The sequence below is a fragment of the Onychostoma macrolepis genome, chromosome 25, assembly GCF_012432095.1.
Source record: "Onychostoma macrolepis isolate SWU-2019 chromosome 25, ASM1243209v1, whole genome shotgun sequence".
Classification (NCBI taxonomy): Eukaryota; Metazoa; Chordata; class Actinopteri; order Cypriniformes; family Cyprinidae; genus Onychostoma; species Onychostoma macrolepis.
The window spans coordinates 18357749-18380670 of record NC_081179.1 but is presented as its reverse complement, the minus strand read 5'-3'; the positions used below and the strand labels follow the sequence as shown (position 1 = coordinate 18380670).

At 38.4% G+C, this 22922-nt stretch overlaps 1 protein-coding gene across 2 annotated transcripts in view; it reads left to right on the top strand.

Annotated features, from left to right (window-relative positions):
* The first annotated feature begins 1077 nt into the window (after positions 1-1077).
* The window catches only part of LOC131534961 (fatty acyl-CoA hydrolase precursor, medium chain-like), a 25261-nt gene continuing 3416 nt past the window's right edge, over positions 1078-22922 (top strand). The window contains exons 1-19 of one of the 2 annotated variants that reach the window (XM_058768108.1): positions 1078-1306; positions 5307-5496; positions 5586-5724; positions 5816-5949; positions 6268-6421; positions 6962-7066; positions 7155-7253; positions 7363-7509; positions 7605-7682; positions 7765-7912; positions 8013-8162; positions 8595-8667; positions 15829-15989; positions 16069-16258; positions 16342-16480; positions 16554-16687; positions 20709-20862; positions 20977-21081; positions 21171-21272. In XM_058768108.1, coding sequence (XP_058624091.1) covers positions 1105-1306; positions 5307-5496; positions 5586-5724; positions 5816-5949; positions 6268-6421; positions 6962-7066; positions 7155-7253; positions 7363-7509; positions 7605-7682; positions 7765-7912; positions 8013-8162; positions 8595-8667; positions 15829-15989; positions 16069-16258; positions 16342-16480; positions 16554-16687; positions 20709-20862; positions 20977-21081; positions 21171-21272 — 2604 coding nt within the window. In that variant the 5' untranslated portion in view covers positions 1078-1104. Of the gene's footprint in view, positions 1307-5306; positions 5497-5585; positions 5725-5815; positions 5950-6267; positions 6422-6961; positions 7067-7154; positions 7254-7362; positions 7510-7604; positions 7683-7764; positions 7913-8012; positions 8163-8594; positions 8668-15828; positions 15990-16068; positions 16259-16341; positions 16481-16553; positions 16688-20708; positions 20863-20976; positions 21082-21170; positions 21273-22922 lie in introns of those variants that run through there. The other variant, XM_058768109.1, reaches the window with a different exon arrangement.

Below are 22922 nucleotides of genomic sequence, written 5' to 3'. Positions count from 1 at the left end.
AGAAAAGAGACTGTTTTTTTTTTTGTTTCATTCAGTTCCACTGTTACATTCATTGGCGTAAAAAGAGAAGACTGCATTATCATTCCCTCAGCAAGCATTGTCCTCACGATACAATACAAAAGTATGTGCAATCTGTCAAGAAGCTAGAAACGTAATATTCACTCAAATCCAAACAGTGATTTTTTTTGTTTATTTTTTTTGTTTTGTTTTGGGTTGGGCAGTGTACAATGCTATTGTTGTTAATGAGATAACTGTACTGAATATGTCTGTTATTAAAAAAGTCTATGTCATGATAGATCACCTGTCTGCTAAAAACTTGTTTAAAACTAAAAATGTTATTGTCCTGTATTAGGCAAATAACAAACTGAAACAATTACATCTTTATTCACACATAACATTTTGTATGGTCTCCTTTGACCTTGATAACAGCTTCTGTTCTTGTTTATTGTTTTTATGTACTTTTCCAGAGTCTTTATTTAATAACTGAGCATAAAAGAAGCCTAGAATTTGAAGATGCAAAAGCCCCTTGGCGCTGTAAATTAAACATTTTACACTTTGTCCACTTGAAGTCCATTAAGTGCCCTCCTGAGGAAGGCACAAAGACTCCACATGACATCTTTGAAGGTAATGTGTACAGATAGGCGTGTGCGCATTTGTGAGTTTAAGCTGCGGAATGACGGTCTCAAAAGAATCCACAAATACAAAACCGCATATTCACGGACATTCTTAAGGCAGAACACTACTGCAAAGGACTTGCTATTTGTTGTGTATACTGTGAGCAAAAAAACAATGCACATATTGTCTTTGTCTGGATTGCCCTGTGTGGATCTGGTTTACATTTGTGGATTCGCTGTGTATGGATCTCTCGCGCGTGCATTTTTAGGAGGTTTTGATACTGTTTTCACTCCATATTTTCCCCATTCGTTTCCTATGGTCGGTCATTTTAGCCTGCTCGAATCAAGCCCTCGATTTTGTGCGTGTGTGTTCACATTCCAAATGCCATAAGTAACCAAGTTTCGTACCATTCCGATGAAGCTGTGATTTTTACAAATTCAAAACAGAAGATTTTTCGGTCAAAAGTGACCGAAGAGCACCAGAGGGTTAATGAATCTGGCAACCACAGTTCCCACAGCAAAGTTCAAAGTGTGTCTAGGTTACACAGTTGTGTTGATGAGAGTGTGCAGGACGCTTGTGAACGCATTCTGCTGTGGGACTGAACACGGCACGGCGATGAGAGGCTCTGTGGTGCTTTCACTCTGGATCCTGATCCAGCTGAGTCTACAAAACACAGCGAAAGCAGAGGATGGTAAGTCACGTTAGGAGCGCGTTTACTTGCACAACAGCACGCTAACTGTCAAAAACAGCTTTCTTATTAACGCAAGAAAACTGCATTTACTCGAGCTTTGAAGCAACTGTGTTTTTCACACGTTTTGACATGAACATGAGCATTTCGGCGAAGCTGTCAGAACGCAACGCTGGTAAATGAATCTACTAAGTTAAACGGTAATGGGGCGAAAGTGCACGTGTGGGCGTGTGTGCGGTAAATGATCGGTTAAGCCTGATCAGTGTCTTTATGCATATGTAAAATACGAGGTTAAAATGCATGCATAGAAATTATTAAACAATCAGATAAAAAATAAATAAATGCATTTAATTAATATAAAACATAAAATAGTTTCAGATGGAGTAGCCTATAATCTTAATAATTTAAATGAATAGCCTACTTAATTCATATAAAACAAATCAAATTATAAGTGGTATGAAATAGCTTAAAATATATAAAATAGTTTCAAATGAAGTACAGCATGTATAACGCAAATAAAAATTAAATATGAAATGAAGCATGTATAGAATATGTAAATATATATATATATATTAATGTATTAATAGTTAATATTGTAAGCATGTGAATTGTCATCAAATGTAAATATTCAATGTCTACTCTGAAATTTGAAGGACAACCAACTGCTTTTTTTCTATTTCTATGTCGCTTTAATTGAAAGTGAATAGCAAATCATACTGTGGTCCCTCTTTATATGAAGTGGCCTTAACTACGTACTTCAGTCATTCTTGAGACATGGGACAAAACATGTCCAGCAATTGTAACTTCTATCAGGTTTAAAAAATAAAAATATTTTTAATTGGGGATTAATAATAGAATGCATTTAACACAATTATTCCCTTCAATTTAATTTTATCATTATTATGTGAAATCTGACACTTACTCTTTTCACTACATCTAAAACAGTGTTTCCACAGAGAAGGGTTCAATCATTCATATGCTATAGCATGGACAAAAATGTTTTTTTGTTTTTTTTAATGATGAAAAATACCTTGTTTTATCAAAAGTAACACTTAATAATATCTCATATCAAAGCAAGGTTGTTTTTCAGTGACACATGCATGTTTCAAAGTTGTGTCCCCACTTTTTGTCAACACCGTCAGACATTCATTAAAATGTAATAAAATCAGGGAATATCAGGGGCAGCTGTCACTCTAAAGGACCCCTCACCACAATCCTCCTCTGCAGAGTACATCACTGCCAGACAGGCTCTGGTCAGTTTTATAGTTTTAGAATATATTAAATCATAATGTTAATATTTCCTGGCCACAACCATGATATGTCAACACCATCTTCCAATTTCTGAGGAAATTATTTGAAATATTTAGATCATTTTATTCTCCTGAAGCAGGTTACATTAGCATCTAGCATCAACAGAAAAAAACAAAATGACTACTACATGAACTCCATTTGTTTTGTGAAAGAAATGCCCAATTTGTCACCACCGTCAGATTTTGTGTTCCAATGATATATCAAAATACTTAAATGTGACTCTTGAATAAAAGCTTTATAAACAATAACATACTTACTGTTTGTTGTGTTTGTTTTAATACAGTAATTGATTGATTCAATGTATTTGATGACTACAAATTCAGGTTTTCGTCACCACCGTCAGTTCTGTCACCTCCGTCAGAGGAATATTTTGATCATATTTCATTATGATTTTTTATATTTGTTGAGGAATATGTGAAAGTGTAATCTGTCTGATAACGTGAGAATGTGTTTTGAATTGTTAAAAACTTATCTTGAATGCTGTTAAAGATAAAGTTGAAATTATATTACACAGTCCAAGGTAAAAAGCACATTTTGCTAAAACAAGAGAAAAGTTGGGAGGTTGTATCAAAGCATAGCTCAGTAGCTTAGTACATATAAGCAGTGTTGGGAAGGTGACTTTGGAAATGTAATAGGTTACAGATTACAAGTTACCCTGTTTAAAATGTAATAAGTAACTTTTCAATTATTTTATTAAAGTAATATAACATTACATTTGATTACTTTTCTAAATTTCTAACATTTTCAACTGTTAATCATTTTGAAACATTTAAAGCAGGCAGGATTGACCTTAAAGTAGTGCTCAACACTGATTACTGCAAAATCCTTCATCACTTGAATTAAGATTTCATTCAATTAAATAAGTGATAATGTACATCTTTATTTTGCGATAACAACTGGCTTGATGTACATTATCCCGATTGTTACACGGCTGCTTGCCACAAAAGTAAATAATTAGACACAAAACACTGACCTGAGTTGAAATATTTGAACGCAAAGCTTCCATGAAGAAAGCAGTTGCTAGCAAGCGGCAAGTTCAAACTAGACGGACATTTAAGGGATACGGTGCAGTCGTACTACTTTTATTACACAACATTTCACCACATAAATAATTAAGTACTAGTACTTATAGTACTAGTTTGTTAGTTATCTTATAATCCATTACAGTGTGCAAAACAAAATGGCAGCAGCTGCGTTTGTACACTGTAAAAAGTGATAAGTTGACTTAACTTAAAAAAATCGAGGAAACCCATTGCCTTAAAATTTTTAAGTAAATTATAATTAAAAAAATAAGTAAATTGAATTGTCAAGTTCACATAACTTTTTTTTTAATTATTATGTACTTAATCATTTTAAGGCAACGGATTTTCTCAACTTTTTTAAGTTAAGTCAACTTTCACTTTTTACAGTGTATGAAACGAGAGAGCGAGATACCAGGATGACAGAATTAAGAAATTGCACACATAATATTGAATTGAGTTTTAATATTTTATTAGCTAACCAAAAGCAAAGCTTCCACCAAACAACAACAACAACAACAACAAAAACTGTTCCTAGCAAGTGTATAGCACTGGCTTAAGTTACCCGGATGAGTCTGTGTTATTAGCTTTTACCAGTTGTTATTGGGGAATAACATACCTTGGAATGTCACGACTGACCAATCAGAATCAAGCATTCCACAGAGCCGTGTAATAATTTAATCTAAAGTACAGCCACCACAAAATCAGACTTTAGCACCTCTTATTTACTTTGAGATCATTCTGAGGTTAAATACAGATTTAAAATCATAACAAGAAATAGTTTAATAGCTATGATACTGGTTTTGAAATCAAATGTTTGCATAGTTATGACAAGAAACACTGGCATCAAACAATGCCTTGGAATAAACAATTAATCTTAAAAATTAAAGCATATGCATAATCCAAAATAGGAAATAAAACAGCTATCGAATAAGCATGCGTCCTATTCTGTCCTAAACTCCTGAAACACTGGTGTCTCATTTTAGAGCAGTCAATGCAATTTATGAAAGAAGTCAATTAAATCTGTATGGGGGTGTGAAAATATTCAGATGTAACCCCCTTTGTAATCATTAAAATTTTCTAAAGTAACTGTAATTTAATTACACATTTTTTCTCAGTAACTGTAACTAATTACAATTACATTTATTTTGAAATTAAATTACGTAATTACGTTACATGTAACTAGTTACTCCCCAACACTGCATATAAGATACATAAATGTAGTTTTATTTGTCTGAGTACAAGGTTTTATTTTTTCAATTTTGCACCCTTTGCCCCACTTCTCAAGAATGACTGACTTACATTGAAATTAATCATTTGATCTTATTGTATACGTACTTGTTTTTACATTGTACTTATATTTTAAAAATACCTACGTGTAATTACATCTGTAATTAATTTCTGTAATTACATTTATAATTACTCTGTTGACCATCCCTTACACCTTAACCCACCCTTAAATCTACCCAAACCACCAAACCTGTGCCTAGCCTTACCTGTATCCCACCTCAATAGCACCTAAAGCGTTTTGCAATACAATATGAACACAAGAAGTACACTGTACTAAATTTTTGATGTAAGTACGTACTAGTTAAGGCCACCTAATATAAAGTGGGACCCATATTGTGAATACAAAAATTACTTTAAACTATCTTTTTTTATGAATTACACAGGTCCTGTCTTGCACACCAAGTTTGGAGCTCTAAAAGGTGAATATTTGAAAGCGAAGGGAAAGGACACAGTTGTTCATTCCTATCTGGGCGTCCCGTTCGCCAAGCCGCCCGTGGGTCCTTTGAGATTTTCTCCTCCACAGCCTGCAGAGAAATGGACCGGAGTGAGAGATGCTACAAAACAGCCCTTCATGTGAGAATAAAACCGAACTAATGCACCTCTAGATCAGGTGTTTTGCTTCAACACCCAGATTTTTCATTGTTCCTCTGTGTCCGTCCCAGGTGTCTGCAGGAAAAGCAGTTAGTTGAAGACTTGATAGCCAATATATCAATGAACATAGAGGTTCCTGACTCATCAGAGGACTGTCTTTACCTCAACGTCTACACACCTTCTAAACCTGGAGCAAATGACAAGTTGCCTGTAAGTGTGACTGATATGGATGAACTTTGCTGCATTTTCATGCATATATGTCTAAGTGTTTTAATATTGTTGTTTTGTAATGGTGCAACAGGTCATGGTTTGGATTCATGGCGGGGGGTTTTCTTCATGCTCTGCTTCCATTTTTGATGGACATGTTTTGGCTGCCTATCAGGATGTAGTTGTGGTTCTGATTCAATACAGGCTTGGCCTACTTGGATTTTTTAGGTAAAAACTAGTTGTTGCCAACATAAAGATCCAACAAAACCCCAAATAGTTTATTTATTCAATAAATAAATTCTAATGATTCCAAATAATATCCCTTAATTAGCCTTTTTCTCTCCAGGTATTAGAGTAACAATAAACAATGACATATCAAACATTAGATTTTGATCGTCAGGCCATGCATTTTTGGACTTCAGACTTGCATGTAATCTCTTTGAATGGCCATTTTTGATGCTTCAGATTCTCTGATTAGTGACTGATACCGTAATTTTGAGGTCTAAGGTCTCTAATGAGGTTATATGATGATCTTCTGCCCTTTAGCACAGGAGATGAACATGCTCCAGGAAACTATGGTCTTCTGGATCAGGTTGCAGCTCTTCAGTGGGTTCAGGAGAACATCCACAGCTTCGGTGGAGATCCTGGATTAGTGACCATCTTTGGAGAGTCTGCCGGAGGAGTCAGTGTGTCTTTACATGTAAGGATTTATAATTCAAAACTATTTTCTGTGATTTAGGCTTTGACAAGATAAATTTAAGTTTGAATTTAATGACACTAAAAATGTCATGCTGTGTATTTTGATTGAGCATTTTTTTTTATATATTTTCAAGTAATTTTGTTATGTGCTAATCTATTTAGATGTATTATTTTATTTTTATTTTAGCTGAAGTAATTTTAGTACTTCAACTTATTTAATTTATTCATCATTTTCAAAAATGTGATCACTTTTAGAGTAAATGGTATTTTATATTAAATATTATATACCTATATCGTGAATAAATATAATTTCCTGTTTTATTTCAATTTCCTGACTTGGCAGACTTTTTTTCAAATATTTGCAATATTTTTGGACTTCTTGAAAATAAATAGTAAAGATTATGTCAAATGACTTAAGGTATTTTCAAAATAATGATTCATTTAATGACACATTTTTCTCATTATGACATTAATTTTAATTCCGAAATTAAAAAAAGGTTGACGAGTTATATTTAAGTATTTTTTATATTTTTTTTCATAGGTTCTTTCTCCATTATCTGCAAACCTCTTCCATCATGCCATCGCAGAGAGCGGTACGGCAGCAATGGATGCTATCATAAATCCCGACCCTTTGGCATTAGCTCAGGTCAATTACTCCTGTTCTTTTCTTAAGAAACTCTCTTCTCTAATAAAAATTAAAAACATTTAATGTAAATATCACATTTTCTCTCTAGGCTGCAGGAAATATATCTGGCTGTGATATTTCCAGCACAAAGAAGATTGTTGACTGTTTTATGCAGCTGACAGAAGACGACATACTGAAGATCGCTATGGTCTGTCCACATACTTGACTGTGTCATAAAATCTATGTGAATATTCAATTAAATCTGTTACAAATATATGCAAACAGCCCTCCTATGTATTAAATGGTGTGTACTACAGGAGCATCCAATGGTTCGTTTTGGAGTGACGATGGATGGCCGGTTCCTTCCCAAGCCTGTAGAGGAGCTTCTTCAATCCTATGAGTTTAACAAAGTGCCTCTGATCACTGGAATCACTGATGATGAGTGGGGATATGTATTGCCTAACGTAAACACTTTGTCACTTTTAAAATCTGTAAAGAACTGTTTATCTTCAGTCAGAATTGTACAGTAAATTCATATTTAAAAAATGTTTTTCAGTAGTTCTTTTCACCTCCAGGATGGACAGACGGGATGGACATGGAGCAGATCTTGCCATTTTTGACCATGTTTAATCCTACCGTAAGAATCTTCAATTTGACAATTTGGCACAAAAAAAGATCTTAAAGGTATAATATTTCTGGTCTGTTTTTCTCCCCTTCAGCTTCAAGATCAGTTAGTTGCTGAGCTTGTTTTAAATGAGTATCTGGGCACATCCCCTGACAGGATCAAAATACGAGATGGTTTTCGAGAGATAATGGGGGACTTTATGTTCAACATCCCAGCTCGCAAACTGGCAAATTACCACAGAGGTGAGCGTTTGTTCAGTGTGCTGTAGAAATATCACTGTTTATTATTAGAAGGCTGTTTCAGTGATACTCAAAGATAATTATCAATTTTGTCCTTTAATAGATGCAGGTGCACCAGTATACGTGTATGAATTCCAGCATACTGCCAGTACACTTCAAAAGAAAAGACCCAGTTTTGTTGGAAGTGACCATACCGATGAAATTGCATTTGTTTTTGGTTCTTGTTTTGCAGATGGACATATAAAGCTGAAAGGTATTATATTAAAGGTATTATAGTAAATAATATTAGGAAACATAACAAATGGTTTTTGTTATGCTTCACTGCTCACACAGGAGTCACTTTCAAATCAAGCAGCTTTCTGTTGGTCAGCACAGCGAATTCACATGACCAACTTGAACCTGTTGCGAAATCTGCATTGGGAGATTTTTCATCCTTATGGAAAGTTTTCTATTGAAATGACTTGTTTTCAACAACAAACAGTAAGATTTAGGATAAGGATGAACGATTTCCCCATGCAGATGTCGCAATGGTTGGCTGATCATGTGAATTTGCATCTTGTGACTGCATCTTAAAATCTCAAAGTTTAGTTTCATTGATATACTTGATCACAACTGGGTTCTATAGATGGTTACAATTAATACAGTCCTTTTTCTGTTTGATGTCTTTCCTTCTGTTTTAATTCAGAGGAACTCTCAGAAGAAGAGAATGAGCTTTGTAGAACTGTCATGGCGTACTGGGGAAACTTTGCTCGCACCGGGTAAGTGATACTTACCAGAAAGTAATCCAGTTGATATTTTTTGGGTGATAAAGTCAAAAATGGCAAGGTGATATAACTGTCCTGGTATCATGATGAAGAAAAAGCCTCATTGAAAATGAAAACACATTGGCATGAAAATGAAAGTATTTTGTCATGAACTTGATATCATAGAGAGAACCTCTGCAGACCCTCATGACTGCGTGTCAAAATCAATAAATCCCTTAAAATATCAGATAATTTGACAAGGCAGGTTATTTCAGGGTGTAAAATGTAACGTGGTGTGACTCTCTGAAAACGTCATGACATGAATTAATAAATTTATGTTCATATACTTTTTTCTTGATATTTAAAGCTGCCGTCCGTAACTTTTTTTCCGTTAAAAATGATCCAAAGTCAATATTTGAGAAAGTACATAACCAGCCAGTGTTCAAAACTAATCGCCTCACTTTAGCCCGATTCACAACGGTTATCTTATAAGAAAGTTCTCTAATTTGAGTGGTACGAGTAGATTTTCGCAGGAAATTCGAGCATGACACTGCGTCATTACGTCACGTCTGTATACATAAAGAAGTTGTCCCGGCAGCTAGGCTATCGCATGCGAGGATCCTGCAGGAGACGGAACATTTATAGCCTTTTTTCACAGCAGCTAGAATAATTAAATGTATCATTTTGATGGCGGATTGTAATCCAGAAAGGATTGTGTGTTTATGAAACACTTGTGAATGAAATTAAAGTATATTCCAGTTTTAAATGTGCTTCTGATTACAGATAGCCTGGGATTACACACGATTTGCATTTTAAAGAAAACTAGTTCGAAGGGAGCATAGTTTGCTTTTTGGGTCAAAAGAATTTCTTAAGAAATTCGAATGGCATGACAGAAATTGAGAAATTGAAATCTACACGCTAATACACACTATACTCATAGTCAAGCAATGCTGATGTTTTTAACATGAATAATTTGAGAATAAAGTATAACAATAATAATAATTTGCACGGTTTGATGTGATATGAGCTAACCGATCTTTAGATTTAATCACCATTGGTAGCGAGATTTATGGTAATGCATTTTTCCTCAGTTGGTCAAAACAAACGTGGCAGACTTGTTACTTACTTGTTCAGATGGCAATATACGGTGAAAATTCTTATTTGGGTCACGTATTCCAAGGCTTAGGCTAGAATCTGTGATTGCAAAGTAGGCTACAGTAAATATCCACACCGGTGCGGTGACTGACTGCCACACTTAGGCCCAATCCCATTTCTACCCCTTAGCCCTTCCCCTCCGTTTTGCGCGTTCACGTGAAGGGGTAGGGGTGTCTCGATTCTCTTTTGGTTGGAGGGGTAGGGGAAAGTGGAAGGGCCAGATAGCCCTTCAAATGAAGATTTTTTGGGACCACACTTCAAACGAAGGGGTATGAATTATCTCAGCATTAACTGGCTACAGTGGCAACATGGCTGCCCAAGCGAACAAAAAGACACATAAATGTAAGCATTTTTGGCATTAATAAAGATTTTAATGAAAAGTAATCATTTGTTTTATGATACATTCAATCGTAAATTCATATTTACGGTCATGCTATTCAAAGAAATGTTTGAAAAAAAATCGCTACAGTTTGCTAAACATCATATAATTACTGACTGCACGATAGTGCCACAACATATTTTAATGTCTGATCAGAGCGACAACCACCATAGACAATCATGGGGGCTAGTTCCTCCAATAATTAGAAATCGCTAAACCTTTTTCTGAAATATTACCAATTTGAGAGAGAGAGAAAGAGATGAAAGTTGCGTGTATGCAATGTGTAACGCATGTTAATGTTTACAATGAGTGAGTTTACTTCAAAAACTGATTTTATCCTCTCGTTGCTGGAAAATATAATGCAGCGATTCAGTATTTAAACCGTTATTAATAAAATTTGTGGGGCAGCATTGACAAGTTTCTTTGCTCCTGGATGTGTGATGCACACCAGTATAGGTGTGTGTATTGTAGGAGCTAGACGACGTATGATGACGTGTAACGGTATAGTAGTGGTACTCTTCAGAACATTAGATTCATCCGCGCTGAGCCGTGCCGACTCACAACCCCACGCATTAAGATAATTCCGCACACGGCTGCAATTCCAGGTTTTCAAACAGAGATGGCGACAAAGAAGCAAAACTTACGGACTGCAGCTTTAATATAATTTCATTAAAAATATATTTAAAACTTAAGATCATTCACATGCATTCAGGTTTATCTGATAGATCCCTTTCAGCCCGAGAGCCTAACCATCTTTGAGTGTAACAAAACAAGCTAATGGACATTGGCATCGCACATTGCATTGCAATCACACATTCAGCTATTCCCTTTGGAGCCAAGCGTTTGTGCTCTAAAGCAATTGTCTGCTGCTGCTGCAGTTTTCTAAAAGAGCCTTCTTCAGGAAATTAGCGTTGACTGAGTCAGACCCAGAGCTGACAGGTATGCTTTCCCTGGGCTGCTGAGAGCATCAGGCTCGAGTTGTGGTCTCCCGAACATTCGAGGCTGGACGATTGGTACCTGGGGGTGATGCACGCTGACCGTCAGTCTCCATCCCCAATACCGTTCTTCCCGGAAGTGCATGAAGAGGTCACTAGGTCGTGGAGGTCACCCTACTCTTCCCAAAACCAAGCCAGTGCTTCTTCCACCCTCACTACCCTCAATGGCAGAGTGGCCACTGTGTATGTGGAGATCCCCCCCCAATGAAACGTGCTATTGAGATGCAGTTGTGCCTGCAGAGCGCTGCTGCCAGGCGGGGTAATCCACATCTCCTATCCAAGGCCTGTAAGTTCTTGTCTATGCTTACGGCCAAGGCTTACAGAGCTGCTGGACAGGCCACTTCCACCTTGCATGCCATGGCCCTCCTGCAGGTCTATCAGGTCTATAGATGAGGTATCAACTCTATGCTGCACCTCACCACTCTCATCCTCCTCTTCTATCTCTAGCAGGCAGCAGAGCCCGGTTTGAGGGAGGCAACCCTCGTTCCTTTAAGGGAAAGAGACGTTTGCATTCTCAACTACCTCGATAACTGGCTCATACTGGCCTGCATGAGTGCAGTTGTGCGAACACAGGGACCTGGTAATACAGCACCTCAGCCATCTGGGGCTTCAGTTCAATTTGGAAAAGGGCAAACTCTCCCCCGTGCAGAGGGTCTTTTTTCTCGGTATGGAGTTGGACTGCATGTCTCAACATGGCAGCATGTCTCTCAGCCAAGTGTTCCCAGTCGATGCTGAACTGCCTGAATTCTTTCGAATGGCTGTCCCACTGAAACAGTTTCAAAGGCTCCAGGGGCATATGGCAACTGCAACCACATTTACGCCGCTCAGGTCGCTTCATATGAGATCGCTTCAGTGTTAGCCTTATGACAGAGTCCCGAGATGAGCATGTCAACTTGGCATGCACCAGGTTACAATCACCCCGTCCTGCAACCAAACCTTCAGCCCTTGATCGGACCTTGCTTTTCTATGGGCAGAAATTCCCCTAGTGCAAGTGTTAAGGCATGTTGTTGTCTTAACAGATACCTCTGCCATTGGCTGGGGTTCTATGTGCAACAGGCATGCAGCATCGGGCTCCTGGACAGGACCTTGACTGCATTGGCATATCAATTGCTAGCATTATGGCTTGCTCTGCGCTGCTTCAAATTGCTGCTACACGACAAGCACGTACTGGTCCAGACGGACAACATGGCAGCCGTTGCATACATCAACCATCAAGGTGGTCTACTCTCCCATCGCAAATTGCAACTCGCCCACCATCTCCTCCTTTGTAGTAAGAAGCATCTGAGGTCACTTCATGCCATTCACTTTGTGGGAGAGCTCAATCATGCAGCTGACGAGATCTCACGACAGCTGATTCAGACGATACAGCTGATTGGAGACACTCCGGGGATGCACAGGTAAACCTGTTTGCCTTCCAGACACATCCCACTGTCAGTTGTTTTATTCCCTGACCGAGGGGACCCTTGCCATGGATGTGCACACAGCTGGCCTCGGGATCTATACAAATATGCGTTTCCCCCAGTGAGCCTTCTCACACAGAAACTGCACAAGGTCAGGGAGGACGAGGAGCAGGACTTGGTTTCTCAGAGACAGGGCACCCTATGGCACCCACGACCAGATCTCTGGAACTTCAATGTTGGTCAGAGGTTGTAAGTGATTCAATGAGGCTAAATCCTCCCCCGTCCCCTCAACCGGTACTCTTGGGATCTCTCCTTGTTCCTAAAGGCCTAGCAAGGGGAGCCCTTTGAACCTCTGCAGTCAGTGGAGCTTAAATTTCTGTCTCTAAAGATGGTGCTCCTGCCTGCACTGGCATCCGTTAAGAGGGTAGGGTATTTTCGGTCGTCAAATTGGAATTCAAACCGGCCTACTCTCACGTTATCCTGAGACCCCGGCCCGGATATGTACCCAAGGTTCCCACCACGCCTTTCAGGGATCAGGTGGTGAACCTGCAAGCGTTGCCCTCGGAGGAGGCAGACCCAGCCCTTGCTCTGCTCTGTCCTGTCTGTGCTTTAGGACATCAGACCAGCTCTTCATCTGCTATGGAGGACAACAGAAGGGAAAAGGCTGTCTCCAAGCAAAGGCTCACCCACTAAATAGTGGATGCCATAGTCTTGACTTTCCAATCTCAACATTAGCCGTGCTCCTGTTTGCCAAATTTGGGCCACAAGTAAGCCAAAGGAAGGTCCAATGTCAGCCATGAATAAACCAAATAAAGCAGAACTGGCTAAAATCTGAGCCACATTGATTTTAATTCTGACCCAGATCCAACACCTTGCTCTGGCCCACATACCATGTGGAATAATGGCATTTGGGCAGTCAGGTCCTGTTTGCCTGATTTGGGCCTCAAGTAAACCTTAGCATTGCCGCATGTAAGCCAACCAAATAAACCAAAACTGGCCCTAATATGGGCCACAGTTGATTTTTATTCAAACCCGGGTCTTCCCCACATTCCTCATGTGGCCCACATGCTGCATGGAATGGTGGCATTTTGGCGGTGGTCCACAAGCAGGCCACTGCACAGCCACATTTTAGCTAATAATGAACCAAATAAACCATAAATATACATTATTTTGGCCACACTAAGCCTTAAGTGAGTTATGCATCAACAGTACTTAACAAATTTTAAAGAGAAATTTAAAAAATGTCCTCCCTAAATGTTCAAATAAGTTCCAGAAATGTGTCCTACTTGGTAAAAACATCCTGACCCAGGTTTTGCACAAGCAGCAATTCAAATGTCACAGATAAATATTCAAAGACACATTCAAATACTTTAAAATAAGTTCTTCACAAATTTAATCCTAAATGCTTCTTACTCAGACTCTACCTACACAGTAAGTCTATAAGTGTCACAGCTACGCTGTGTTAAAGAGTGTACGACAAAGACACGTACGAGAAAGGTTTCATATCATAAGTCTTTAATCCAACAAGGGTAAATCCAAACACAATGTAGCACAGCAACATTATAGACATGTAGACGTAAGACCAAACAAACTCAAAGTGAAGATACAAGATACAACTTAAGTACTCAGACCAAACAAGGATAATTAACTAGGCACACCTGAACAGAATAATACAATCAACACAACATGGGAAATGGTGCAAAAGGAAAACAAAGTCCAAATTAATAGAAACCTTGACAGTAAGAGCTATCATTATAATGCACTTCTGTTTTTATGCTGGACAGTACACATATAAAAAACTGCCATTATAAGCATGCTTTAAAAAGTAAATTGCTCCCCAGACAGCAACATAGGCCGTTTCTCAAACGGAAGGCTGCATCGTCCAGAGGTCGCATTTGTAGGCTGCATACATTATAAAGAATATCTTATTTTAGAATATTAACAGTTATAAATTTGACCATTATTCTTAGTTGAGCGTAAATTGTTGTAATATGCTTATGACTCAGGAATGTAATGCTCAGTTAACTGAAATAAACCAGGCTTGATGACACATGCAGCCTACAAATGCGACCTCCGGAGGATGCAGCCTTCCGTTTGAGAAACGGCCATATTGTTGGCCCTGATACAGCACACATCTGGCCCGTGTGAAATCCATGCGGGCCAGATGTGGGCTGGATCTGGGCCGACACTGGTTGCAGTCTGGGTGGGTATGTAGCCCTCTTAAGACTCATATCTAGATCATCCTGCATCAGTTAACTGTGTTGCGTCCTACTAAAAGTAGCCAAATTCTATTAGGCCATATTTACAATTTCAAACTTCCATTTCAGTTAGCCAGTATCAAGTGTAATATCCAAACCAGAAGTGGCCCTCATCTCATAATATATGGGGCATGTTTGCCATGTCAAATGTGGGACAAGTTAGGCTCACAGCCATATTAGCCAGTGCTCACTCTGCCATATCTTTGCCAAAACTGGTCCAGATACGTTTTGGAGAACTGGGTCACATTTGTGGCATCATATGCGGGCCACTTTAGACTCACAGCCACATTAGCCAGTGCTCACTGTGCCACATCTTTGCCAAAACTTTCCCAGATACATTTTAATATACCTGGGCCACATTTGGTTTACACCCAGATTAGCCTTTGTCGATTGTGCCACATTTTTGCCAAAGGTGGACCACATTTGGTTGGTACTATTTGGGCCATATTTTCTAATTACCACATGGGCCACTTTAGGGTCACATTCAGATTACACATTGCCGTGAACACCACCTGTTTGCCTACAGATGCCGTGATTCGATCCATTTGGGCCATTTTTGCTATTTTACATGTGGGCCACTTCAGGCTTACATCCATTTTGTATGGGCCATAAGAAGGCTAGCAGTCAAAATGACTTTTTACTTAATAGTTACACCACATGACATTTTTAGAGTCATTTAATTGAAAATGTTTTTGAAAATGGTATAAAAGTTTTCCAAACCAAATTAACTCAATTTGTAAAATGTCATGGGTTGCATATTTTCAAAAATGTTCATGACATTTTATACATTATTACTAAAATATATTTAATTACAAATAAATATATTTATATGTATTCAGGTTAAAGGAAAATTACTTTTTGCTTGATAGTATCAAAGGTACAAAACGTTTTCAAACCATATGAAACTAACATAAAAAGAAAGAGTGCATTTCTAAGAATTTGGCACATGCATTTATAACTAGATTTTAAAACACTTTTCCTGATGGCAGGTCTCCGAATGGTCCAGACCTCACAGAGTGGCCTGAATTTGGAGGTGAGGCCGAGTATCTCAGCATTGGACTGGAACAGAAAGCTATGAAAGACCTGAAGGGAAAACACTTCACTTTCATGACTCAAACCCTTCCTCGGACAATAAAAGAGCGAAAGGAAGGCAAGTTATCAGAATCAGCATTCTTTCACTAAGACTCTCTGCATGAAACTAAGAATTGTTATACGTTTGTTTCTGACAGGACCTCTAGTTCACACTAAACTAGGAAGTTTAAGAGGTGCCTTCCTGACTGTTAAGGGAAAGGATACAATCGTCAATAGCTATCTTGGTGTGCCATTTGCCAAGCCCCCTATGGGCCCCCTGAGACTGGCTCGGCCCCAGCTTGCAGACAAATGGGATGGAGTGAGAGACGCAACCAAACAGCCACCCATGTAATATGTCACAAAACAGCATTTGAATTCAAACATCTTTTGTTAGACATTTCTATGATCTAATGGTGCTGTGGTTTCTTTAGGTGCATCCAGGACAGGCAAGTTATTGTCACTGAACTTGAGTTTCTCGCTATGGATGTAGAGATTCCCGAGGTCTCAGAGGACTGCTTGTATCTCAACATCTACACTCCAGTCAAACCTGGTGAAGAGGCCAAGCTACCAGTAAGTTCATCAACAACTTAAGTGAATGTCCTTATAGAAAATGTGTTCAAGAATGTTTCCTTGTGTTTTCTAGGTAATGGTTTGGATTCATGGTGGAGGGCTTGCTCTTGGTTCAGCATCAATATACGACGGCTCCGTTCTGTCAGCATATCAGGATGTGGTTGTGGTGCTGATTCAGTACAGATTGGGCCTGCTGGGATTCTTTAGGTAGGTGCCATTTTAGCCATTTATTTTACAGATGACCCTTGATAAAACCATTTTAATTCAAACATAATAGCCATAGCATTTCTTCAATTTACATACTATTGTTACATCACATAATTAAAATAATTATACAGCAATATAAATAAGAAAGAAAGACAGATGCAAATGTAACTGAATTCAGATAATAGTAGATTGGGATCTTGATTCAGTGGATTTTTAACAACTACAAGTAGGTAAATTCGTATTCTATATAAGAATTATTATTTTTAATTAATAGTAAAATTGGTTATTAGTACCTAAATAATCAGGGTATCTTCCATCCATTCATTTTTTTAATTTAATATTAATAACTGAAAAATAAGAAAACGGTTCCTTTTCATTTTTTCTAGAAAATGTATAAATGGCTTCAATATTCAATCTCTGCATGTGGGCGGAAATGAAACTTCCCTTTCTGCTGATCAGCCAACCAAACATTAAACCTTGCCGTCATCAGTTGTTCCCCAGTTCACGCAGCATAATAACAGTCCTCTGCTACTACAGTTGTATGGATTCTTAACAAGTTTATTGCAACTATATTTCATAACTCAGCGTAGTGAAGACTCTTCTCCATTGACATCCATTCAAAAAAAACTTTCCCATATACTGCCAAAGTGAAAGCGTTAGCATTAGCCGTTACGCTTTTTTGGCTAAAGGTCGCAGGCTTGCCTTTTAGTGGCTTTGATAATAGTCCTCCGCTGCTGCAGGTGTATGGATTCTTAATGCGATTATTGCAACTACGTTTCATCTTTTTCTCATCAAGCAACCAGACAAATGAATGGCTCGACACAACTCATACTGGGGCAGAGCCTAGACAAGGGCTTTCTTCTGTGAAGACATAAATTCTATGCTTTGCATCAGCTGGGCATGGCAGGGTATGATATGACGGCTGTCATAATTTACCCTGGTCCCACAGTAAGCTTGTTTGTTTAATTAATTAATTATTTTTTAATTAAATATTTTAAACACTAAAACAAAAGGATAATAAAAAAACTAATGCATTGACTCTTCTGAGTTTTATAATGTAGTCGTTTGTTTTATTAAAACTGATTATAATTGATATCTCATGCACTTGTCTGCGGCACGAGCTGCTGTGCACTCGCACACAGCTGCAACATCTGAAAGATTTTCATACATGTAATAACTTGCCGTTCGAGCAGGACAGTGTGTGTGTGTATTTTGAAAAAGAAAGGTAATAAGCCTAAGTAAGAACAACAAGGTGAGTAGTTACCCCTAATTCACACAATTCCAATAAGTTGCAATGGGTTAAATAAACTCCGTAAACTAAATAGCAGACAAACGCGACTACAGTCAAGCGCTGACCAGTATTTAAGTGTACAGGAAATATGCAGCAGTCAGAGGTTAATATTGAGTATTAATTGATGTTCACTTGGATTTTTTTTTCCTAAGCAGGGGAATTAATACCCTTTCATTTATGGTATGGTAAAATTTATATTTTTATTTGTGTACATTCCAAATGACTACAAAAATAGCCTTTAAAAAATAAAGAGAACAACAGAATGTGCTGCTTTTAGTGCGTATCGGTCTCCTTGAGCATCTTTCTGGTGCATGCCAGGGAACGAGACACTGCGTCCTCTAGAGGTCGCTTTGGGGAACGCCTTTGGCGAGACCGGTGTCTGAAGCATACATCTAAACACGACAATAACATTGGCCAGCGACGTTCTGCCAACATTGGCCAGTGGTGGGCGTTCTGGCGCGATATGGCTGCCATTGCATCATCCAGGTGGATGCTGCACACTGGTGGTGGTGGAGGAGATTCCCCCTTTCTATGAAAAGCGCTTTGAGTACCCAGAAAAGTGCTATGTAACAAATTATTACTTACCATAAATATGGATTTTAGAAATAGTTTCTAAAAAGGTCACAAAACCTGAGAAGAGATGATGGCAACACCTCAGAGGACCACGGAGGATGCCAACCCTCAGACAACACATAATTACCAAGTTAAGTCTGTCATAACTTAAATATATTGGGTTTCTTCTGTGTGTATGTGTATATGCATGTATATACTGTATATGTGCATGTGTGCGTATGTGCGTGCATATATATAGTAGAAACTTAATTTCCTGCAAAGCTGCTTTGCAACGATTGTATCGTAAAAAGCGCTATACAAATAAACTTGAATTGAATTGAAATTGACAAAAGCCACGCCGGGCCAGTACTCGATGTGACAGACTGCTCAGGAGTAGCAGGGTACTCAGGACACATAATCAGGGAGGGGAGCTCTGTAAAGCTCGACCATAAGAGCAGCCCGCCAGGGAGGCAGAAGGTAGCCTGGCTACCAGGCGTGGTTGCCGTACGGAGCTCCAGAGAGTGGAGGGCCCGAGTCCCAGAAGTGGGAGAAACACTCAGACGTTCAGTTGTGAGGGGCGTGCTCATAGGTGACCCTCAGGAAGAGGGGAGCACTGCTAGGCTCAAACATAAGAGCATCCAAATAGGAAGGCAGGAGCCTAACAACCTGACATGGCAGCTCAGTGGAGCTCCGAGGAGCAGAGGAGCCAGTGAGAGGGGGCCTCCAACGCTCAAATGTGAGCAGTAAGGACATTAACCAACACACAGCAAATACTTTACGCCTACTTAAAAAGTCTACATTTATGTTATTTGATGTTAAATGCATCATAAAAGTCACTTTGGAATAAATCACAGCATGTATCATGATAATAAACAGGACTTTACAGTCTGGAAAATACGTTAGGCTATTGCAAATTATTTTGCAGTCTAGCATTTTGAGAACCGCTGGTCTACACAGAATAAAGCCCTGTCTAGACTCTGCCCCGGTACGAGTTGTGTTGAGCTATTCATTAGTCTGGTTGTTTGATGAGAAAAAGATGAAAAGCGTTAAGAATCTGTACACCTGCAGCAGCGAAGGACTATTGTTCTGCCACTCAGAACTGTGGAAGAACTGATAACAGCACGGTTTGATCTTCGACTGACCAATCAGCAGAAAGGGGCGTTTAATGCCTGCCCACATGTAGAAATCGAATATTCAAGCTGTTTATTCCTTTGTCTACCCCTGAACGAAAAACAAAAATTAATCTGTAATGTAGTTAAATATTTCTTGTATTTACTGCCATTTTTGAAAGTGTAGTTTAACTGCAAAAAATAAATGCTTGACCTATGTATTAGTAAATAAAATAAATTCAATTCTGTAATCGATACATTGAATATTTATCATTGCATCAAAATATCAATGCATCAATGCACATGCCAAAGCAAATTTGTTAACTTTAAAGATCAATTAAATGTTCAGTGTCATTATATTAATATAAATTAAATAAATAAAATTGCTTTAATATGTTTTTGTGCTATGTGAGTATAAGGGATGCACCGATAATATTTGGCCCAAATCACTGATGAAATTCCATTACAAAATAGTGACAAATTTAATTACAGAAAATAGTTATGGAGAATCTGAAATCATTGACCAAACAGTGTTTTTTTTCTAACCAAAACTTTATTTTCGGTTTTTGATTAAATTAAATCTTCAGTTCCCTTTCAAATGGTCTCTCCCGTTACGTCAAGGGACGCTATGGGGAAAATCCTGTTTACTCTGAATATTGAAGCTCAATTTGTTCACATTCATGTAGCTGCACAAACAAAATGGTACTTCAACCCACCAAAAGGGGTGGGGCTATATAAGTGCCATTTCGTCAAAATTTTCTCCTTCAGCACAAAGATCATCTCGCTGGCATGAAATGGTTCTCAGAGCCAACTTATAGCAGTTGGCCCCCACCCCTTTTGGTGGGCTGAAGCACCATTTGTTCATGCAGCTACACAAACTGCTTCGGTATTCAGCGTAAAGAGGAGTTATCTCAGGGAACTGAGGTTACGTTAGTAACCAGACCTTTTTGTTTCCGGTGTTTCGTTAAAATAAATAAATTTGGTGCATCATGATTTAAACCCTTTTTAAAATCCATTTTTCTGTATTTAATTACAGATTCAGATTAAAGATTCCATTTCTTTTTTGTAGCACGGGAGATGAACATGCTCCAGGAAACTATGGTCTTCTGGATCAGGTTGCAGCTCTTCAGTGGGTTCAGGAGAACATCCACAGCTTCGGTGGAGATCCTGGATCTGTGACCATCTTTGGAGAGTCTGCCGGAGGAATAAGTGTATCCACACTGGTATGGATCTTTATTTACAGCATAGTAACTGTAGAAACCATAACTCAGCCTTCATTACTGTTAAATATTTGTTTTGAGTGATAGAGTCACTTTTGGTGTCATTCTGTCTTCAAGATTCTTTCACCATTGGCTTCTGGTCTGTTTCATCGTGCCATTGCAGAAAGTGGGACGGCCTTTTGGGATGGTTTAGTGATGGATAATCCTTTACTGAAGGCTCAGGTATCATTTTATATTCTTCTTACATTTTCATGATTGTGTTATTTAATTAAGTTGTATTAAATAACTTCTCATATTGATGGTAATTTCAGAACGCAGCCAAATTATGCAACTGTGACAGCAGCAGCTCATCAAAGATCGTTGACTGCATCCAGCGCTGGTCTGAGGAGGAAGTTCTGGAATGTTCCAAAAAGGTGTGAAATTTTTCATAAAAATAAACTATTTAAGATAAATGTTTTTAAAGGGTTACTCCACCCCAAAATGAACATTTTGTCATTAATCACTTTCCCCCATGTCGTTCCAAACCCGTAAAAGTTTAGTTCGTCTTCGGAACACAATTTAAGATGCTTTGGATGAAAACCGGGAGGCTTGTGACTGTCCCATTGACTGCCAAAGAATTAACACTGTCAAGGCAAAGAAAAGTGTGAAAGGCATCGTCAAAATAGTCCATCTGCCATCAGTGGTTCAACCGTAACGTTATGAAGCTACGAGAATACATTTTGTACGCAAAAACCCCCCAACATAACGACTTTATTCAAGAATTTGTCTCTTCTGCGTCAGCGTAGCGCCATTTTGGAGAATATCCACTGGACGCAAATAGTGTATGCTGTTCTGTGCACTTTTTAAAAGTGAATTTAAAGGGATAGTTACCAAGAATATAAAAATTCTGTCATCATTTACTCACCCTCGAGTTGTTCCAAACCTGTAACCTGTTTCTTTCTTCTGAGGAACACAAAAGAAAATATTTTAAGGAATGCTGGTAACAAAACAGTTGACTTCCATTGTATATATTTTTTTTTCCATACTATGGAAATACCTTCTTTTGTGTTCATCAGAAGAAAGAAACAGGTTACAGATTTGGAACAACTTGAGGGTAAGTTAACGATGACAGAATTTTCTTCTTCTTTTTTTTGATTTTTCATTTTAACTATCCCTTTAAGTGTGTTATCAAAGGGTCCTGATAGTGAACTCTCTTTACACATATACAGGTGCTGGTCATATAATTAGAATATCATCAAAAAGTTGATTTATTTCACCAATTCCATTCAAAAAGTGAAACTTGTATATTATATTCATTCATTACACACAGACTGATATATTTCAAATGTTTATTTCTTTTAATTTTGATGATTAGAGCTTACAGTTCATGAAAGTCAAAAATCAGTATCTCAAAATATTAGAATATTTACATTTGAGTTTGAATAAATGACCATCCCTACAGTATAAATTCTGGGTATCTCTTGTTCTTTGAAACCACAATAATGGGGAAGACTGCTGACTTGGCAATGATCCAGAAGACGAACATTGACACCCTCCACAAAGAGGGTTAATCACAGAAGGTCATTACTGAAAGGTGTGGCTGTTCACAGAGTGCTGTATCAAAGCTTATTAAATGCAAAGTTGACTGGAAGGAAGAATTTGGGTAGGAAAAGGTGCACAAGCAACAGGGATGACCGCAAGCTTGAGAATACAGTCAAGCAAAGCCGATTCAAACACTTGGGAGAGCTTTACAAGGAGAGAACTGAAGCTGGAGTCAGTGCATCAAGAGTCACCACGCTCAGACGTCTTCAGGAAAAGGGCTACCAAGCCACTTCTGAACCAGAGACAACGTCAGAAGCATCTTAACTGGGCTGTGGAGAAAAAGAACTGGACTGTTGCTCAGTGGTCCAAAGTCCTCTTTTCAGATGAAAGTAAATTTTCCATTTCATTTGGAAATCAAGGTCCCAGAGTCTGAAGGAAGAGTGGAGAGGCACAGAATCCATGTTGCTTGAAGTCCAGTGTGAAGTTTCCACAGTCAGTGATGATTTGGGCTGCGGTGTCATCTGCTGGTGTTGGTCCACTGT